The sequence below is a fragment of the Diadema setosum genome, chromosome 20, assembly GCF_964275005.1.
Source record: "Diadema setosum chromosome 20, eeDiaSeto1, whole genome shotgun sequence".
NCBI classification, from domain to species: domain Eukaryota; kingdom Metazoa; phylum Echinodermata; class Echinoidea; order Diadematoida; family Diadematidae; genus Diadema; species Diadema setosum.
The window spans coordinates 27588316-27606964 of record NC_092704.1 but is presented as its reverse complement, the minus strand read 5'-3'; the positions used below and the strand labels follow the sequence as shown (position 1 = coordinate 27606964).

The following is an 18649-nucleotide window of genomic DNA, read 5'->3' as shown; positions in this document are numbered from 1 at the left end:
GGTCGATATATTCCCTTGGTTTTCTCCAGTGCTTTTGTCATTTTTGTCTCTATTATTTTTGTTCCCTAAATCGCTCGGCCGGGACCGCTCGATAAGGTCAGTGCCTGGGCGGTTGCCGCTCGGACACCGAGCGTATTTTGGGCAGCTAGGGAAAACTGGTCGGTCGCCGCTGAAATTTTAACTCCGCGTTAAAACTTCAGCGGCGACCGACCGATGCCCTAAAAATCAGCGGTGCCTGGTCGGTCACTGGTCAATCACCGGTCGTTGTCCGACCGAAATTGGCTAAAAACTCGCCAACCGGTCGCCGAGCAGGCTGATTTTTGGGGTTGTGACCGTAGCCGAGCAGGCAAATCGAAATTCTGCCGATCTGCTCTTGAAGACTCTTGAATAATATCACGTAATAATATAATATCATGACTTAAAAATGTTTCCATCATGCAGCTTGAGCTAACTCTGCCAATACTAAAATGGCAATCTGTTTGCATACAGTAGTCAGTGAACTTTGAGGTGGTGATGTGATCAGGTTAACTCCTCAGTACCAGCCCCGTCCCTGCGAATTTCTTTTCGAAGAGAGCATCAACACGTCTGCTGTGGTCTTCAGACATGATGTTCTTCCAGTCACCGACAATCCCTGTAAAAACAATCGTAATGAAAATAAGATAAAATCAACATACAGACTTTGTGACAGTATAAAATATGGAAACCGCTTTCTTCTCACTTTTTGTCACCGTCCAATATTCTTTTATTTTGCAGTCTTGTTTGTGTTTCGTTGTTTGACAGAACAACAAACCTTTTCTGAAGAACGACTTGTTGTCACTCTCGTCAACCTCGTCCTTCAAGTCTTCAGCAAATTTGACGCTCTTTTTCATGGCGTCGAACGAACTGAGGGCGACTATCCTATCTATGACGTCATCGGGAAGCGACTTGCCCATGAACTCGGCAATCTGCACCACAGCTTTCCGCGGATCCTGGAGAGAAGAAAATGAGGAGATTATATCATTTATCAGTATTCTGAAGTTGTCTTAACGGAAAACATGCTTGCGTGTTATCAAAAATATCTTATTTTCTTTTTTTTTCAGATTTATTGTCAGAAGTGCATGGCATTCCCTTATTAATGTCTTTTTAATATACAGTTCATATGTATGATATATGTGATAGGAACCTAAAATGGCGTTAAAACGCCTTATCCTGGCGAGGAAAGCGCATGTTTTAGAAACAAGACACCAAACAGGTTAGTCATCGCATTCTTCATCAGCGACCAGGAGGAGATGTGATGTTAGATTAAAATTCGTTTCTGAAGCAGACATACAAACAAAGGTATACGTCTGCTCCTGGTCGACGTATACCTTTGTGTGTATGTCTGCTTCAGAAACGGATATATATATATATATATATGTTTATCAAACACTTAAAGAAAATTTTGACAAATATCAGATTCCTTCCCCCATGGCCTCTCTCTCTCTCTCTCTCTCTCTCTCTCTCTGAAAGACGGAAAACGGTTCAATGCACTCACAAGACTGAGGGATGTTCCATTTACTAGTAATTCAAACGTTTGCCCAACTACAGTTTCTTTCGCTCATTTCGACTTTCCGGAGGTTGTTAATTCTCCTGTAGATTTATGGCATTTTTTTTAAAGATGGATCTGAACAACTGGCGTAGAAAAATAAACAATGATGACTCTGACCTGTTTCATGTCTTCGTAAGTAAGAAAGAGGACATTGGGGTGATTTCTCAGCTTGGTCCAGTACAGGATGTGGTCAAAGTAGTCTCCTCCGGGCACTGTAACATTAACATCGAAATGAATAAAGTAAATGTTGATACGAAACAAAGTAACTCGTGACAAAGCAATCCAGATTTGGCTTACTAATTATTGGGTTAATATTTTCTTTCCTTTTTCCCCAGTGGTCACGTGCAGATAAAGCATGGTTAATGTGACGATACAATATCATATCATACGGTGTATCATCCTCAAAAGACCTCATAGAAACTGCTAGATAAAGAAGCGTCTTCAAGCGTTCACTTTACTTCTGAATTGTTTTCGCAAATTTATTAAAAACTTCAACATACTCTTATAAGCGTTACATACTCAAGAAGAGAACGATTTTTGCAAATTCCTTACGAAACCCCAACCAGATCCTTACAGTTTATACGATGTCTTATGCTGCCACGGTCTTTTCGTCATTGAGTCCCTTATTTCTTGAGACATTCCAATGATGTTTGGCACATGTTTTCCTATAATGTCTTCTTTTTAATCACTATTACCTAGTAGGCCTAACATTGTTTCATGTAAGATATGCTCATTCTAGGGAAAGGTTCGTTCTCATGAAGTTTGTAATTCTATATTAATCCTGTAGCAGTGATTGACAATAATTTGATGATGCCAGTAGCAGAATCTTGGTTTGGAAGGTTTTCTGTTACTTGTAGCCGCATCCATGGAATCTGAGGAAAAATAATGGGAAAAGTTATCATAAAATATATTGCACGTATTTAGATATTCATTTGGCCACATAAGTGATGTTGAGTTCATTGTGAATCAGCACAAGTGGATATGTATTTGCACCACATAGTCCCTTTTTGAGTCGCGTGTTCTTCATGTATTTGGACTGGCCTCAGATCAGCACTAAATTCACATACATGGCATACGAGTGAGAACTACGCACAAATTGCGCAAGGATGGTTTACGGCTCCATTGTCGGGAGAAACGCTTAGTGATGAAGATGTTTTGTGACGAAAATTTGATGGTATTCATGATGGTGATGATTGTTCCTACCATTTTTATGTGTGAGAGGAAATGGTACGTGGGATGAAATGGCGAATATGAGAGCTTTGCCTTGGGTATTGGGAGAAGCAGATGAAGAAAGGTAACACAAGGTGAAGAAGACTGAAGGGTGTAATTAAACACAATTATGATGTCAGTCACAGCCATAAATGTGAGTTGAAATATAGTTTATAAAAAGAGGAGAGAGAATAAAATACTTGACCAAGAGCAATATAAAGAGAAAGATAAGTATTAAAAGAGAAGTGAAAGTTGTAAATATAGAGGTGATGTGATAGTGGCGTAGTAGATTGCATCTTCTTACCGTGTGCACGTCACGAGACCCACACCCACAAGCCATACAGCCCACGAGTCATACAGCTCATAAGTCATACAGCCCATGATTTATACAGCTCACGAGTCATACATCCCATTAGTTCGACACTAAGCTAACAAGGCCCACGAGACCGACACATTAAGCCCCGTGTTGTATATGTCGAACTCGTGGGCTGTATGACTCGTGGGTGTCGGTCTATTTGGATGACCCCCTTCTTACCTCTTCCGGCGAGGAACTCTTCCATGAACTGGTCAAAGGACTCGTATTTGGGCATGGCTTTTATGTACTGACAGAAGTGATAGTAAGACACAGCCGTATCCTTTGGGTTCCTGGCCACGTAGATGACCTTGACCTTCGGGTCATCGCGAAGGTCTTCCGGAAGCCACTGTGGCATCACGTGAGTCTTGAGAATTCTGGGAGAATGGTGAGGCATGTCGTCGGCAGCATCACAGCTTGTACGGGCAGTTTGCAGCTGATGAAGAAGTTTCAAAACATTCGATCCCGTGCTCGGTTCAGTCGTTGCTTCCTTTGTAGTCGACAACTAGAAACAAGTCACAGGACATGTAAGTGCATAACAGGAGGTAAGAATCACAGTGGTATAGGGTGCAGTCACGAAATCATTTAAGTTGCAGTTACTATAATTGTAGCGATATGGTTAGAGAGGGTTACAAAAAAGAATGAGATAAAAAAAGTTCTTGTAGAAATATTAATTCCCCATAATTATTGAGCATTATGCCTATAATTTTAATGTAAGATTCCTTCAGTTAGTTTTTTTTTTTCATTGTAGCTTTGTTTTAGTTTTGTTGTTGTTGTTGCTGTTGTGGGAGAGGATAATTTGATCAATTATTTCTTGAGACTAATGTCTTGTGTGATCATTATGGGACTTGTCACACAAACGCGAAGACTGGTCGCCAACCCCCAGCAACGAAAAATATCTAGCGGCCATCGACAACCAATCGCCGACCACATCCCAAAATTTTTGAGCAGCGACTGGTTGCCGACTATCATTACTGACCGATGGGAAACCATTTTGACGATAGTTTGAAAAGCTCTTCAAAGATCAGCATCGAAAACCTTCCAGCCTGCCAAGACCGGTCGCTGACCGGTCTTCACTCATGACTTGTGACTAGGGCTAAAACCTAGGCAGAACATTTTATTTTACACACACACACACACACACACACACACACACACATATATATATATATATATATATATATATATATATATATATAATATATATATATATGTATATATATATATACATGTGTGTGTGTGTGTGTGTGTGAGTAAAACATACTCAGAGAGAGAGAGGAAATGAGATTGTAGTACTTCTTGCATGGACTCGAAATCTGGCGTCTCCAAGAATTTTACTTCGTTCGTGATGTTCTTCCCTTCCAGCGCCTTCTCGTCCCCGTCCTCCTTGACGAGGTACGCGATTAGCTGGGCCCATGTGGTGCCTGGACAGGGGCAAGAAAAGAGACTAATATCAATGTGAAATGTTACCTTTCCGGTATCAGCAATATAGTTTATAATCATTATGATATGGTCTTCTATAAAGGAAACCAAAACCCAAAGAGAAATATGCATGGAGTGAAAGAAGCAACATTAGCAGAACACATCAGTGAAAGTTTGAGGAAAATCGGACAATCTATGCAAAAGTTAAGAATTCTTAAAGTTTTGGTGCTGGAACCGCTGGATGAGGAGACTCCTATAGAGGTTATGACTCGATCCTTGTGTGGTCAACAATGTAAAGAAAGTATAAAGGGAACTCCACAAAAATTCTTTTTTTCATGAAAATTACACATTCCATCAACTTGATGCTGACATATGTTAAGGGTAGCAATTATTCCCCCTGCTTTCTGAAAGCGATTAGTCAAGTATTCTTTCATTATGCTAGAAAAGTGAATTTTTGTGAAATTCATTTTATATTTCCTTTAAATTGTTGTCCACACATGACATCACAACCTCTAGTAGTCTCCTCATGCAGTGGTTTAAACACCAAAACTTTAGAAAATCATAACTTTTGCATCGATTGTCTGATTTTCCTCAAACTTTCACTGATATGTTCTACTAATGTTGCTGCTTGCACTCAATCCTCATTTCTCTTTGGGTTTGGGTTTCCTTTAATCCAGAGTAACTTCTGCACTGTTGCCACTGTTCCACCATGCAGAGGGTCCTGACAATATTATCACCCAATCTTTGCCTGGCAAGAACTCATACGTCTTGGTCGAGAGGAACATGATGGGCAATGAAAATTTATTCCAAGGACTTGACTTGACGGAATTCGAACTCGGGACCTTCCGACTGAAGGTCTACCTAGTGCCACCCACTGTGAAACAGTCCCCTCACTAAAAGCATTCTTTATGACGGATGTAAAAGTCAAACCTGAGTAAGTCAGAGATATGGTTCCATGACATTTGTTCCTGCGACAATTGCTCCCATGGAACATTTGCGCGGTAAGCCAAACAAATTCTACCCACCAACATTACCCTAAACCTAATCTTAATCCTCACATCAAACTACACATAAAACCCTACTACAATTCTCCATCTAACCCAAAGTCCTCGGAAAAAAATAAGACCGGAGCAAATGTCTCGGGAGCAAAATTGTCGTGTTACCCACAGCAGGGAGGTGACCTCCCTGCCCATAGAGATATATACTGTACTTACCTTTCAACTACGCTGTCCAACCAAAATAGACCAGACAGTGAGTACAAAATATCCTGATTTTGATTACAATGATGCAATATTGCAAGCTGCTGTTGAGACTGAGAGAAAATTATGCGCAGAATAGCTGAAATAATCACCTGTTTTGGGGTAAGTGACAACAAAAACGTCGTCGGGCCGAGTTTTGAACGCCTTGGTCTTCTCAATGCAGTGGGGTGTCATGAAGAGTGGTAGAATAACTCCATCCTTCTCATAACAAACACTCCTGGCACACGCCGGAACCTGGTCCATCAGTAACATTCCAGCAGCAGCAGGGGTGCTTTCTATTATCATGAAGGGACAGATAAAGAGGAAGGGGTGTGTGGTTAGTCAGCAGAGACCAAAGAAAAAGTCTCTTTGGCAGACGATAGCTACACATTCCTACAACTGTCGGTCACACTGATTTCCCATACTGGAAAGAATACAGTGTCCCGCAGTGTGAGAACCACAGTGTGAACACATTGTGAACACAGTGTGAAATCTCTTCACACTGTTAACTTCGAGCGTTTTAACAGTGTGAACACTATGTGAGTCGTCAGTTCACAGTGTGAAACAAAGCATTACTATGCGAACACTCTGTGAAAACCACACCACAGTGTGAAATCATCTTCACACTGTTAAATTCGCGCGTTTTCAGTTAACACACTATGGGACACTGTGTTCTTTCCACTAAGGTCATTATCCATCAAAAGAATGAAAGGACATTGCAATGTTAACAAAAATTGGTGAATCAATCAACAAGCATTGCTTACTAGTGTTCTTGACATATGGGAGGAACTCGAATAAAGCTTGCTAATTATTACGTAGATTGATTTCATACAACTGCCCAATGAATATTAAAGTTTTCGCCAAGTCGTGTGCCGTTCTGTATCAGTTTGCAAATTCAACCTTGTAGGCAATTCCAACTGACTCTTGAAACTTTGAAACTTTGAACTACATATACGAAATGTTTTATGCAAATTTTGTCGGGAAAAAAAATAGCAGTGTAACTAAGTAGGCGGACACTTACCACTGGAGCTAGACATTGAAATGACTTCAAACTTAAGAGATGAAAGAAGGAAAAATGTATATAAGATACACTGTTGAAGTCTCCTGACTGATTAATGAGCCCTTTTAGCAGCCACTGTAGAATGCCACCTTGATCAGTGCTTATGGTACAGATTGTTATCAAAAGAACAATTTATGGAAACACTAGCTGACTCAACAACGTCATATGTCTCACGTAATGAGAGCAGTATCTGTCCAGCGTGAACGATTGCAGGGAGGCAATCAAAGTTATCATTATGACGCTCCTTGTAGCATTTGCTCTCTCTCTCTCTCTCTCTCTGGCCAAGTTGTGTTTGTTTTGATTTTGTTCAAAGTCCATCTGACAGAAGCGGGATGAAAGAGAATATGTAGTCCCTTGTCAAACTATTTGTTTCTCTTTCTCCATGTACTCAGTTATACACATATCGTTATCTAGACTGTAATATATCGCATTAGAACAAAATAAACATACAGGTTACAATTTGGTGTTTGTTTGTTTTTTTCCAGAAAGTTCGTCATTCCGAGGGTTCATTTAGTCCAATAGTTCGTTTTTACCATTTATGGAGGTTTATGATCGAGTCCGAGGATTTCTTATTCCGTATCTTCGTCAGTCCGAGTATTAAAAAGTGGCGATTCTGAAGGTTTGTTAATCCGAAAAAAAGGAAAATTTCAATTTCAATTTCAATTTTCAATCCTTTTATTTTCATTCTTCTTTTTTCCAACAAAACATTAGATGTGGTGTAGATCAGTAATCTTGCTGTTGATATCATCTGAGCTGTTGTACCGGATCGCAATTAAGTATTGGGGGTTGTGTGGGGGTTATTTCTAGCCTACCTTGCATCGAAAACAAATTGTTGGTGTACAGCATGATAAGTTTCCGAAGATTTTTGTTTCTGTTCTCTCGCTATTGATACACACACACACATACACACACACACACATGCACACACACACACATGCACACAGACACCATGTGTACTTGTATAGATATAAGTAAATATACATACTTATCATACACATTATCATTATCATTGTGTGCATGAGTAAGTTAGATTCTACGAATTACGTACTTTTATGGAACTTCTCAATTTATTGGAAGCGTATTACGATGATATTTTAATTTTCCTCGAGTCAGTTTCATGAAGTCATCATAATTATAATATTCCACCACAAACATATGGCCTGTTGAAATTGAGCCAAATCTTATTGATTTTCTCACATCTACATTTTTTCCTTTACACTTACCTAGGCATATTTTCTATTTCCTCAATAAAGTTGGAATGTTTTATTCGTCATTCGAAAGTTGAAAGTCTGAAAAACTCGCCGAAGCCAGAATGTGAAGCAAGATTCAGTGAGCTCATAATTCTTTGTAATAACAGCATGCAATAGGCAGACTTTGGGCCTGCTTGCAGTATCTTTATTGATAAGTATCAAGCACATGGGAACTACATAGATCAATTAATGTGAGACTGCTTACCACTTTATATCATCTCTTACTTGAATATCATCGTTACATACACATCACCTTTTTATTTTGTTTATTTCAAATAATTTTATTTTGTTTATTTCAAATAATTTTATTTTGTTTATTTCAAATAATTCTTAAATCACAGCTTTGTGGCAACATTTAATATCGGACAGTATAATAATCCATTGGGTGCAGCTATATTCATTACTTTCACAACATAAAAATGTTCAGAAAATCTTAGTGAGATTTTTTCTACATTCCGAGATAGAGCTGATTATTCTTCTTCGCAGTGTTGCATTCCTTTCAGTATTCAGTTTGTACACGGTATAGCAGAAATAAAATGTACCTTTTTTCTCTCTCTGAGCTAGGCTGTTTTAACGTATCAGATTCATTTCTGTAAAGTTTTTTTTTATGTCATTGTTTGGTGGTAACATCTTACAGAAGACCTTTTCGTTCTTAGATGTTGTTAGCAATAACATAAGGTGAGTCGAGTATCCTCTCGTTTTAGTTTTTCGTTAATATTCCTTTAGATCCTGACGTGGGAATAGAGAGAAATATTAAAAAAAAAACATACTATTTTACGACATAAGATTAGATAACTTAGGAATATTCTCGAAGGACTTTCTTGAAAGGCATTCATTTCTGGACACGCCTTATGAGAGATTGTCATTGAACAAAAACAAGAAAAGGTTATTAGAGTGGCCTAAACATAATAGACATTATTTTGTAAGCCTACTTAATGATCAAGGTTTCACTTGGGCCAGTCAGTGTCGTAGGGTTTTGGATGTGCTTTTGAACAAATTAGCTATTTCTGATTCGGGCTATCCTTGAATAAAGCACGGAAAACTTACAGTACAATGATTGTACTCTGTGTTCTATGAGCCAAACTATCATTCTGATATTTTGCATATTCTAAAATTTGCCATTAACCTTATTTGTGGTAATGGGCAAATCAAAGTAAAGCCGATCTACTCGTGACTGCTGCATGATATCAAGTAATGTTGTATCATGATAAAAAAGAAAGGTTTCCATCATGATCATGCAGCCATAGAGGTAACTCTGTCATTACTGAGGGCAATCTGTTTGCATATAGTAGTCGGGGAATTTTGTCGCGGTGATGTTGATCGGGTTAACTCCTTAGTACCAGCCCCGTCCCTGCGAATTTCTTTTCGAAGAGAGCATCAACACGTCTGCTGTGATCTTCAGACATAATGTTCTTCCAGTCACCGACAATCCCTGTAAGAGCAGTCATAATGAAAATAAGATAAATCAACAGACAAACATTGAGATGGCATAAAATAAGGAAACCGCTCTCTTCTCCCCTTTTGTCATCATCAACATCTCGTTTGCCTTCATTTTCCATCTGACAAAATGGCTGGATAGCCCATATTCAGCCCCGGTTGAGTTGTTAGTAGGGCCTACGTGGGGCGGACCACTCCAGTGAGTTATGAACACGTCATCTACTACCTCTCCCCTTTCCGTTTATTTCATCTTCTTCCTGCCATATTCCATTCTTTCTTCCTGAGCCTCCCCCCCCCAAAAAAAAAAAAAAAAAAAAAAATGTAGGAGCCAAAGTGGGCTTTGGGTTGAAAAAGTTTAGAAGCACGGGTCTAGAGTGTGTCATATTCATACAAGGTCAGAATATGATAATGTGTGGGGAAACCTATGCAGAAAAGAGGATGCTACATGTGAGGCTGGTCACTGCGAGCTCCAGGTATTTCAAACAACAACGGAGTTGTGTGAGGACTCCTTGGGACAACCAGGGAGATGAGAGTTTTTTCCTGTCACCTCCCTGGGACAACCATTCTACAGATGGAGTCGCTCATAAAGTTTCTAACTTTCTATCTTGCCAATGGTTGAAATATATAAAAAAAAAAAAATCTTTCATGCATACATGCAGGTGACAAACTGCGCGAACCTTTCCTGAAGAACGACTTGTTGTCACTTTCGTCAACCTCGTCCTTCAAGGCTTCAGACGCTTTGACGCTCTTTTTCATGGCGTCGAACGAACTGAGGGCGACTATCCTATCAATGACGTCATCGGGGAGTGACTTGCCCATGAACTCGGCAATCTGCACGACAGCTTTCCGCGGATCCTTGGAGAGACGGATAGAAAGAAAGAGAGGAGATTAAATCGTTTTTATCTGTATTCTGACGTTCTCATAACTGTTAAAGGAAAAAGAGTTTGGGTGTTATCTGAGATCTCTTATCAATTTCGGAATTATTGTCTGAAGTGCGTTGCATACTCTTATTATTTTTATACGCTTAATGTTTTGGTTGTTTGACAAGGTTATTGGGATCTGACTGGAGGAAAAACAAGAACATGCCAGGAACATCTTCTTAAAGAATCTGTTTGGTTTTTTTTTAATGAACATGACACAGTAAGCTGTCTTCCCAACCCCCCTCCCTCTCTGTCTCTCTCTCTCTCTCTTTCTCTCGCCCTCCATCTCTCTCCCTTTCTTTCTGAAGAGACCGATAACAATCCCGAGGATGTTGATTTACAAGGGTTTATCATGTTCAGAGTAAGTTTCAATAGATTCACGCCTTTTGCACAACGTCAGTTACCTTTGCTCATGCGCAAACTGCAACTTTCTAGGTAATAGTAGGTCACTGTTTGAAAAGACGGGTCAAAATGACTGACGTATTTATAGCCAAGAAGAAAAACAATGAGAACTCTGACCTGTTTCATGTTTTCGTAAGCAAGAAAGAGGACGTTGGGGTGATTTCTTAGCTTGGTCCAGTACAGGGTGTGGTCAAAATAGTCTCCTCCCGGCACTATGACAATAACATCAAGATAAAGAAAGTGAATATTGAGAAATCTTATCAAATCTTGACCAAGCAATCCAGACCTGTCTTACTAATGTCAGGAAGGTGGATTAGAATTTTTTTATTTCTTTTCTTCAAGCCGTTACGCAGGTGGAGCATAACTAAATGTCACGGTGCAACATTATTTCTCATCCTCAAAAGATCTCATTGAAACTGCTAGAGAAAAGGATGCTGAAGACGAAAAATGGCAAAGTCTTATACCCCCATTCCACATAGATTTCTTTCCATCGGTCACTCATCGAAAGCAAACTATGTTGCTCCCGGCCATCAACAGAAGTGTATCGGATCGCAGTCTGATGGATCCGACTTTTGCTGGTCGACTATCAGGTCAGTGCCTGACAAGTCGGGCGGTGAACCGATGATGCAAGATCGTCCGATGAAGATCACGTGCTACACGTCTGATACTCACCTGATAGTCGACCAACCAAGTCGGATTCATCAGGGCGTCGCTTTTAGCTCGGCGGGTGTTAAAAAAAAATGTTGCCAACGTGTTCAGCATCCCGATTTGTTATCTTGATTGTTGTCGAAATGCATTAAACTCTTCGTCACACTTTTATGAGCATGACATATTCTAGAAGTGCGCGATGTTTTCAAAAATCTTCGCGAAACCACAAACAGATTCTTTCTCGCGTATGTCCCTTGAAAGCAGCAAAGTTCTTCCGGCCATTTCTGGCGTACCTACTTCTTGAAACATTCCAACGAACGGTTGGTGCATGTTTCCCTGCAATGTCTTTCAGTAACATGGAAACATTAGGAAAAGGTGCGTTTCAATGCATTTTGTAAATCATCATAATAAATGTCACTGCCAGAATCTTGGTGCATGTGGAAGATTTTTTTTTTTTTGTGGGCGAATCCATGGAATCTAGAGAAAAATAGTAGAAATATAAGCATAGAATATATGCCCATATATTTAGATATTCATTTGGCCGCTGATCATCATAATTGATGTTTAGGGTGTCATGAATCAACAAAAATCAATAAGCATTTGCACTGCACATTTTTGTCGCGTGCTCTTTTTGTATGTGGACTGGCCGCAGTTCAGCATTGATACAAACGACATTCGCACATGCGTTGTGACAACCAACACAAACTGTGCAAGAAAATGGTTTACAGCTCCAATATCGGGGACACATTTGGAGGAATAGCTTTTCTGAATGTTGGACTTTTCTTCTTTTTTTTTTATTCGACATTCGCATCCTTCGCAAATCAATATCGTCCTCAATGAAAACAGCCCTTTACAGTTACACACGTGGAAGAATAAAACCGGAGGACACTTTCCAGCATAGAGAAAGGATGATCAGGGACACGTGTACGATAATGATGACGACTATCATAACAATTATGAGGGAGATATTGAAAAATCATGCTGACAAAGATAATTTTTGACGAAGATGATGGAGATGATTCTGATTATACTTACTTTTTTCATCGTCACAAAGAATAAAAAAGCTTGACTTGAAAGATTTTACAAAGCAATGAAGAATAGAGAGTTAAGTATAAACAAATGACACAATGATTATGTCACAGCCATTAATATGAATAGAAAAGTAAAGGGCTAAAAAAAAAAGAAGAGCTGGAATAAAATAGTTAACCAAGAAAAATGTCATATAAGGTAAGAGAAAGACCAGTTGTGAGAATTGAGTCCTTGAAAGGGGGAGGTGATGGTGGAGTAGAATGGTTCTTCTTACCTCTCCCAGCGAGGAACTCTTCCATGAACTCGTCAAAGGACTCGTATGTGGGCAAGGCTCTTAAGTAAATGCAGAAGTGATAGTACGACACGGCTGTGTCCTTGGGGTTCCTGGCCACGTAGATGACCTTGACCTTCGGGTCATCCCGGAGGTCTTCCGGAAGCCATTTTGGCCTCACGTGAGTCTTGAGAATTCTGGGAGAATCGTAAGGCATGGCATCGGCAACATCACAGCTTGTACGGGCAGTTTGCATCTGTTGAAGAAGTCCCAATGCCTTCGATCCTGTGCTTGATTCATTCTTTGTTTCCTTTGCAGTCGGCCACTTAAAACAAGTAATAAGACATTTAAGTGCATTATTGGGGATAAGAATCACAGTGATAGATACAGTCATAAAATCGTTTTGTTGCTATTTTGATATTGTAGCGATATTATGGTCGCGAGAGGATAATATGAATGAACGCGATGAAGGAGATAAATATCTTTTATCAATTATTGAACACAGACCTTTATCAGGTTCATGCCGATGATTTCAGTTCAGTTTCAGTAAGTTTTATTTCTCCACTTGTACATATTAGAAAATAAGTTTAACAATATCAAACATATTATTCACAAGTCATAGAAATACAAACATCAAGATTTCACATTACAAGTATATAATTATGTGAAATAATACATGAATTTCATTACAGATCCTTAAGTGTACAGGTGGGGGAGACCGTTATCAATAAGCAAGTCGCTTGACTTGGACAACGGCTTCTGAACATATATGCCTTATAATTTTTTTTTTTAAACTAAGATTTGGAATTAAGATTTCTGGAGTTCATTTTATCTGTATTGTTTGAATCCAAAAATTTCCGGTGACCATCGACTATCAATTATCGGCATCCAAACCCCCAAATTTTGATCGGCCGGCCACTGGTTGCTGACCGGTTGCTGACCAATGGCAAACCATTTGGCATTTGACGACCAGTTGGAGAGCGCTTTGCGAACGTTTTACGGACAAGAACAAACAACCCTGGTGTTTAATGGGCGACTGGTCGCAGACATATTTGCAAATGGTCGGCAACTTTAAATAATTAAGACCACTTTGATTAAAATTGGCCGCCGATTGGGTGCTGATTTTCTTTTCGGGCTCGGCAGCAATTGCTACAGGATTACAAATGTGTATGACTGCTCAGAAGTACTACTAGCTGTCAATGAGGATTCAGCATGGTTCTGCTGGATAATTCGAAAACACAGAGTTAAAGTCTGCTCAGAAGGACGAAGAGGAAGTTACAGTTGTTGTTCTCCTGTTAAATGGTTGGATTAAGAAAATCAGACAGTACTGGATGACGTCATGGATCTCGAGGCGAGTGATATATGGGGAATATGAAAATCCCATGGCAGAGCTGGAAAGGTTTGTGCCCTTCAGAATGCAGTTTCGGATCGTGAGGCAGTTGACCATCAAGTCACACCAGGGGAGCATTTCATGAAGCGTTTTGTTCGACAAATTTGTCTTACAAATTTGCTCTCAGCCAATCAGATGCAAAGATTTCAGTACCCCCAAGCTTATAACTGCACTTCATGAAATGTCCCCCAGGAGTATGGACAGATGAGGGAGCTAGTCTATTTAAAGAGGACAATGCCACTGTAGCGACGAGGCAAGGCAGGATGTGCAGAGTGTATTTGAAGACCCGGAAGTGTGGGGGAGACATGGGTGGCCCGACAGAATCGATCATCATTTATGCTGCCCTCGGGGTATATTCGAATCCACGAATATCGCCCGTCAGACATGAGACAGTGACTATGTGAATCGAAGTGTACGCTCATCAGTAGCGACACACACACACACACACACACACACACACACACTTACAATCTTACAATCTTACAATCTTACAATCTCATTCCCTCTCCTTTTGAGCATATATATATGCTCAAAAGGAGAGGGAATGAGATTGTAAGTACTTCTTTCATGGACTCGAAATCTGGCGTCTCCAAGAATTTTACTTCAATCGTGACGTTCTTCCCTTCAAATGCCTTCTCGTCCCCGTCCATCTTTACGAGGTACGCGATCTGCTGGGCCCATGTGGTGCCTGAACAAGTGCAAGGGAAACTAATTGACATTAATGTGAAATGCAAACTTTGCGGTTCCATCATTATAGATGAAAAACACAATATGGTCTTTTTATCCAGGGTAACCTCTGTCCTGTTGCCACTTTTTAACCAGAGGGTCTTGTCTTTATCATTATCTTATCATTGCCAGGTACAGGATATCATACACCTGGGTCGAGAGGGACATGGTGGATAAAAACATCTTGTCCAAGGACAGAGGCACTTGAGGGAAGTCGAATCTGGGACCTTCCGATTGAAAGTCTATCAGATGTACCACAGATCCCTCACCAAACATTCTTTACTATAACGATGTAAAATCAAACCTGATTAAGTCAGAGATATATTGCTTCTTTTCAACCATACTGTCCAATCAAATAATGGCCAGACAGCATTAGACAATGAACACAAGAGATCCTGATTTGAGTGTGATTATTCAATGTTGCAAGCTGCTGTCGAGAAAAGTATGTACGAGAGGTGAAATATCACCTGTTTTGGGGTAGGTGACGACAAAAACGTCATCGGGCCGAGTTTTGAACGCCTTGGTCTTCTCAATGCACTTTGGAGTCACAAAGAGTGGGAGAATAACTCCATCCTTCTCATAGCAAACACTCCTGGCGCAAGCAGGAATCTGGTCCATCAGGGACGTTCCACCACCAGCACCACCAGCACCAGCAGCAGCAGGGGTGCTTTCTGTCTCATAAAGGGACACACAGAGATAGAGAGAGGGGGTGGGGTACAGGGATAAAGGTTAATAAGTAGCGACAAAAGTCTCTTGACAGACTGGTACATAATAAATTTACGTTTCCTTTCAAATTCGTCACTTTCATTTCATCACCGTTTACATGAATCAAAGGATATTTCCATGTTAACCCATGCTATGCCAATGGGTCAAATATGCACAGGTGTCACACGCAAACATATGAAGAGGAAGTTAATGTGGCAGGGCGGAGGTTTAATAAAAAGTGCGGAATAACTCATTTGGTTGCTAGTGTTTTTGACATGAACGAAACTCGAATAAAGCCTGCTGATTATTTAGTAAATCGAATTCACTCAATTGTATATACAGTGAAAATTAAAGCTTTAACTAAGTATTCGGGGGAAAAAACATCAACAAACAGCAGATATCAATAAGACAGAAACATAAGAACACAGTACAAACCATGTAAGACCTGTGCAGAGGAACAGAGTAAAACAAGAATCTGTCGAATGAAATATCTTTCTAATTTTGAAATCTAGTCATCATATAGTCTGGGTGCCAAAGTCAGATTTTGGGCCTAACCTTGTTTTACCGTCAGCCCGATATCTTTTTTTATTCTTTATTTTTTTGATGGTTTTACCCTATTTCGAGGGTGCTGAATCCGAATCTGTAAGGCAACTCTTGCACCCTTGATGGTTTGGGGATATTCAAAATGGCGGCCAAAATGGGCCCCAAAATCTGAAATTCCTATATATTTCCTTATAAATGGTGAAAAATTGGACACAAAAATCAAGTTTTACAGTGTTTCGATGGTGCTAAATCAGAATCTGAATGATGCAACATTTGCATTCTTGAGGATTGTGAGGTTGTCAAGATGGCCGCCAAAATTTACGTTCCTGTAGATTAGAGGATTAAGATGATGAAAAGTTGAAAAGATTTGATGGTTTCAACCTATTTCGAAGGTCCTGAATCCGAATATGGATGAAGCAACATTTGTATCTCTCTCTCTCCCTATATATATATATATATATATATATATATATATATATATATAGAGAGAGAGAGAGAGAGAGAGAGAGAGAGAAGGGGGAGAGAGAGAGAGATACATATACATCACCACTCAACGTTCCTTTGCGAAATAAACGGATAGGAATGCCTGTCAAGACACATTTTGTCGTGTGCCGTTCTATATCAGTTCGCAAATTTTGAACTGTAAAAAGCTGTTATATGCAGCCTTTCTTACACACTAAATAGTAGTGGAACCAAACATACATATGAACACTTACCACTGGAGGAAGACATTGAAATGACTTCAAAATCAAGAGATGAAAGAAAGGAAAGTGTTTGTGAAGAAAAAAAAATACACTGATGAAGTCTCCAGACCGATTAATGAGCTCTTTTAACCATAGCCGTCAATGCATATAGAATGCCACTCTGGTCAGTGCTTATGATGCACAGATTGTTATCAAAAGAAAAAAAATATCAAAACACTAGCTGACCTCACAACGTCATATATCGCTTATCATATCCATACAAATGAGAGCAGTGTTTGTATGCCTGTCTGTGTATGAGAGCACGGAGGCGATCGACTGTTGTGTGTCCCTTGCATTTGCTCACTCCCGCAAGGCTCCCCCTCTCTAAAATGTGTTTGTTTGCATTTGTTTAAAGTCCAACTAACAGAAAAAGCAAGATGAAAAGGAATAGTCCCTTTGTGTTTTGCTTTTTATCAAGCACTCAGTTATCAAAATCTATACATACTTATATCTATAATGTAATATATTGCATTGGTATATTGAAATAAGATATAGGCTTCAATTCGTTATTCCGAAGGCTTGTCATTTCAATTGGGTTCGTCAGTCCGAAAGCTCGTTTTCCGAAGGTTTATGAGTCCAAAGGTTCTTTACTCCGCAGGTTCGTCAGTCCGAATATGAAAAACAGGTGAATCTGAAGGTTCGTAAAGTTTATATGAAATCAGGTTCCTTGAGTCCGAAAATGAAATAAACCTTATAGACAAAATACAGTAGCGCAATTAAATCATAGGATATTAGTCAAAGAAAATTGGGTAGTCTTACGGGAACATGTCATGTGTATATATTTCTGGGCAAAGCACGTGTTGCGCCAAGAATTTGCGTAGATGAAGACTCTTGATTTTGATTTAATCTAAGCTATTGCTACCGGAGCCAATGAATTTGGAGTATCGGGGCTGTGTGTAAGTAATCTGTAGCCTACCTTGCATCGAAAACCTTTTGCCGAGAAAATGATTTGAGAAAAACTTTTTCTGTCCTTAGCTTATCGTGAAAAGGTCGACAACCGGTCGCAGGCTGGTCGACAACCTGCATAGGTTCTGGTCCTTGACATGAAGATTTTGGTCGGCAAACAATGCCGGTGCAATCGTCGTGCCTATAAACAGTAATGTGTTTGATGCAGTCAACTTTCATTTATGCACCGTTTCCTGAACACAACAAGCAATCCCAACAATGCTAGCGACATGCTTCTTCTTCCTCTTGAGCAATGAGGCAGAGCCATGTTTAACTCCTCATGGACAGCTGGTAGTGTGCTTGGGTGACCCGCACCTCGTCATAGTTAATGTTTATGCATGTTTCAATCACACCACGTCACTAAAATTCTATGAAATCCCACTCACATAAAGGAAAATGCTGAAGATTCAAATGGAACCACAAGTTCACTGATGGATACCGGAAATTTGCAGCTATCGTCGTCAAACGCGAACGATGCGGAATTCATGTGCGCTAAGGAAGGGGACCGCACCTCGCCACCCAACTCTCCCATAAACAAAGCACATACAAGACGTGTGCGGGTGACCGTGATGATACTGATAACACCTATATTCCTCACATAAATGTAAGATTTTAAAGAAAAACTGTTTGGTTTTCACCTCAGTTTGCTTGGTTGTGGTAACCCTGCAAAGTTTCAAGCGTACTGAACGCAGTCCCGGGCGTAAATTTTTGTTCATTGCGCTTGTAGCAGTTTTACGCAGGGTGACGATATTCGGGCCCCTGACGAGGTGCGGGTACCTCGCTATACTTTTC

At 39.9% G+C, this 18649-nt stretch overlaps 2 protein-coding genes across 2 annotated transcripts; both read right to left on the bottom strand.

Moving 5' to 3' along the window:
* Positions 1 to 524: 524 nt before the first annotated feature.
* Positions 525 to 6825, bottom strand: LOC140243808 (sulfotransferase 1A1-like). The gene is made up of 7 exons (XM_072323475.1): positions 6810 to 6825; positions 5902 to 6084; positions 4425 to 4552; positions 3312 to 3633; positions 1685 to 1779; positions 791 to 968; positions 525 to 631 (listed from the first exon to the last, which is right to left on the bottom strand). Exons 1-7 carry the CDS (start codon positions 6823 to 6825, stop codon positions 525 to 527), a joined length of 1029 nt encoding a protein of 342 aa, XP_072179576.1.
* A 2598-nt stretch (positions 6826 to 9423) lies between these two features.
* LOC140243816 (sulfotransferase 1A1-like) lies at positions 9424 to 16901 on the bottom strand. The gene is made up of 7 exons (XM_072323483.1): positions 16886 to 16901; positions 15389 to 15592; positions 14756 to 14883; positions 12809 to 13130; positions 10975 to 11069; positions 10213 to 10390; positions 9424 to 9530 (listed from the first exon to the last, which is right to left on the bottom strand). The coding sequence occupies exons 1-7, from the start codon at positions 16899 to 16901 to the stop codon at positions 9424 to 9426; spliced, it is 1050 nt and encodes a 349-aa protein (XP_072179584.1).
* Positions 16902 to 18649: the final 1748 nt, after the last annotated feature.

Excerpts from the sequence above, each read along its gene's own strand:
- LOC140243808 (XM_072323475.1), bottom strand. Across the intron at positions 3,634-4,424 it reads ATTTCGAGTCCATGCAAGAA|TTGTCGACTACAAAGGAAGC; the intron begins GTACTACAATCT and ends ACTTGTTTCTAG. Across the intron at positions 632-790 it reads CAAGTCGTTCTTCAGAAAAG|GGATTGTCGGTGACTGGAAG; the intron begins GTTTGTTGTTCT and ends TTGTTTTTACAG.
- LOC140243816 (XM_072323483.1), bottom strand. Across the intron at positions 11,070-12,808 it reads AGAGTTCCTCGCTGGGAGAG|TGCCGGGAGGAGACTATTTT; the intron begins GTAAGAAGAACC and ends TTATTGTCATAG. Across the intron at positions 10,391-10,974 it reads CTTACGAAAACATGAAACAG|GATCCGCGGAAAGCTGTCGT; the intron begins GTCAGAGTTCTC and ends CGTCTCTCCAAG.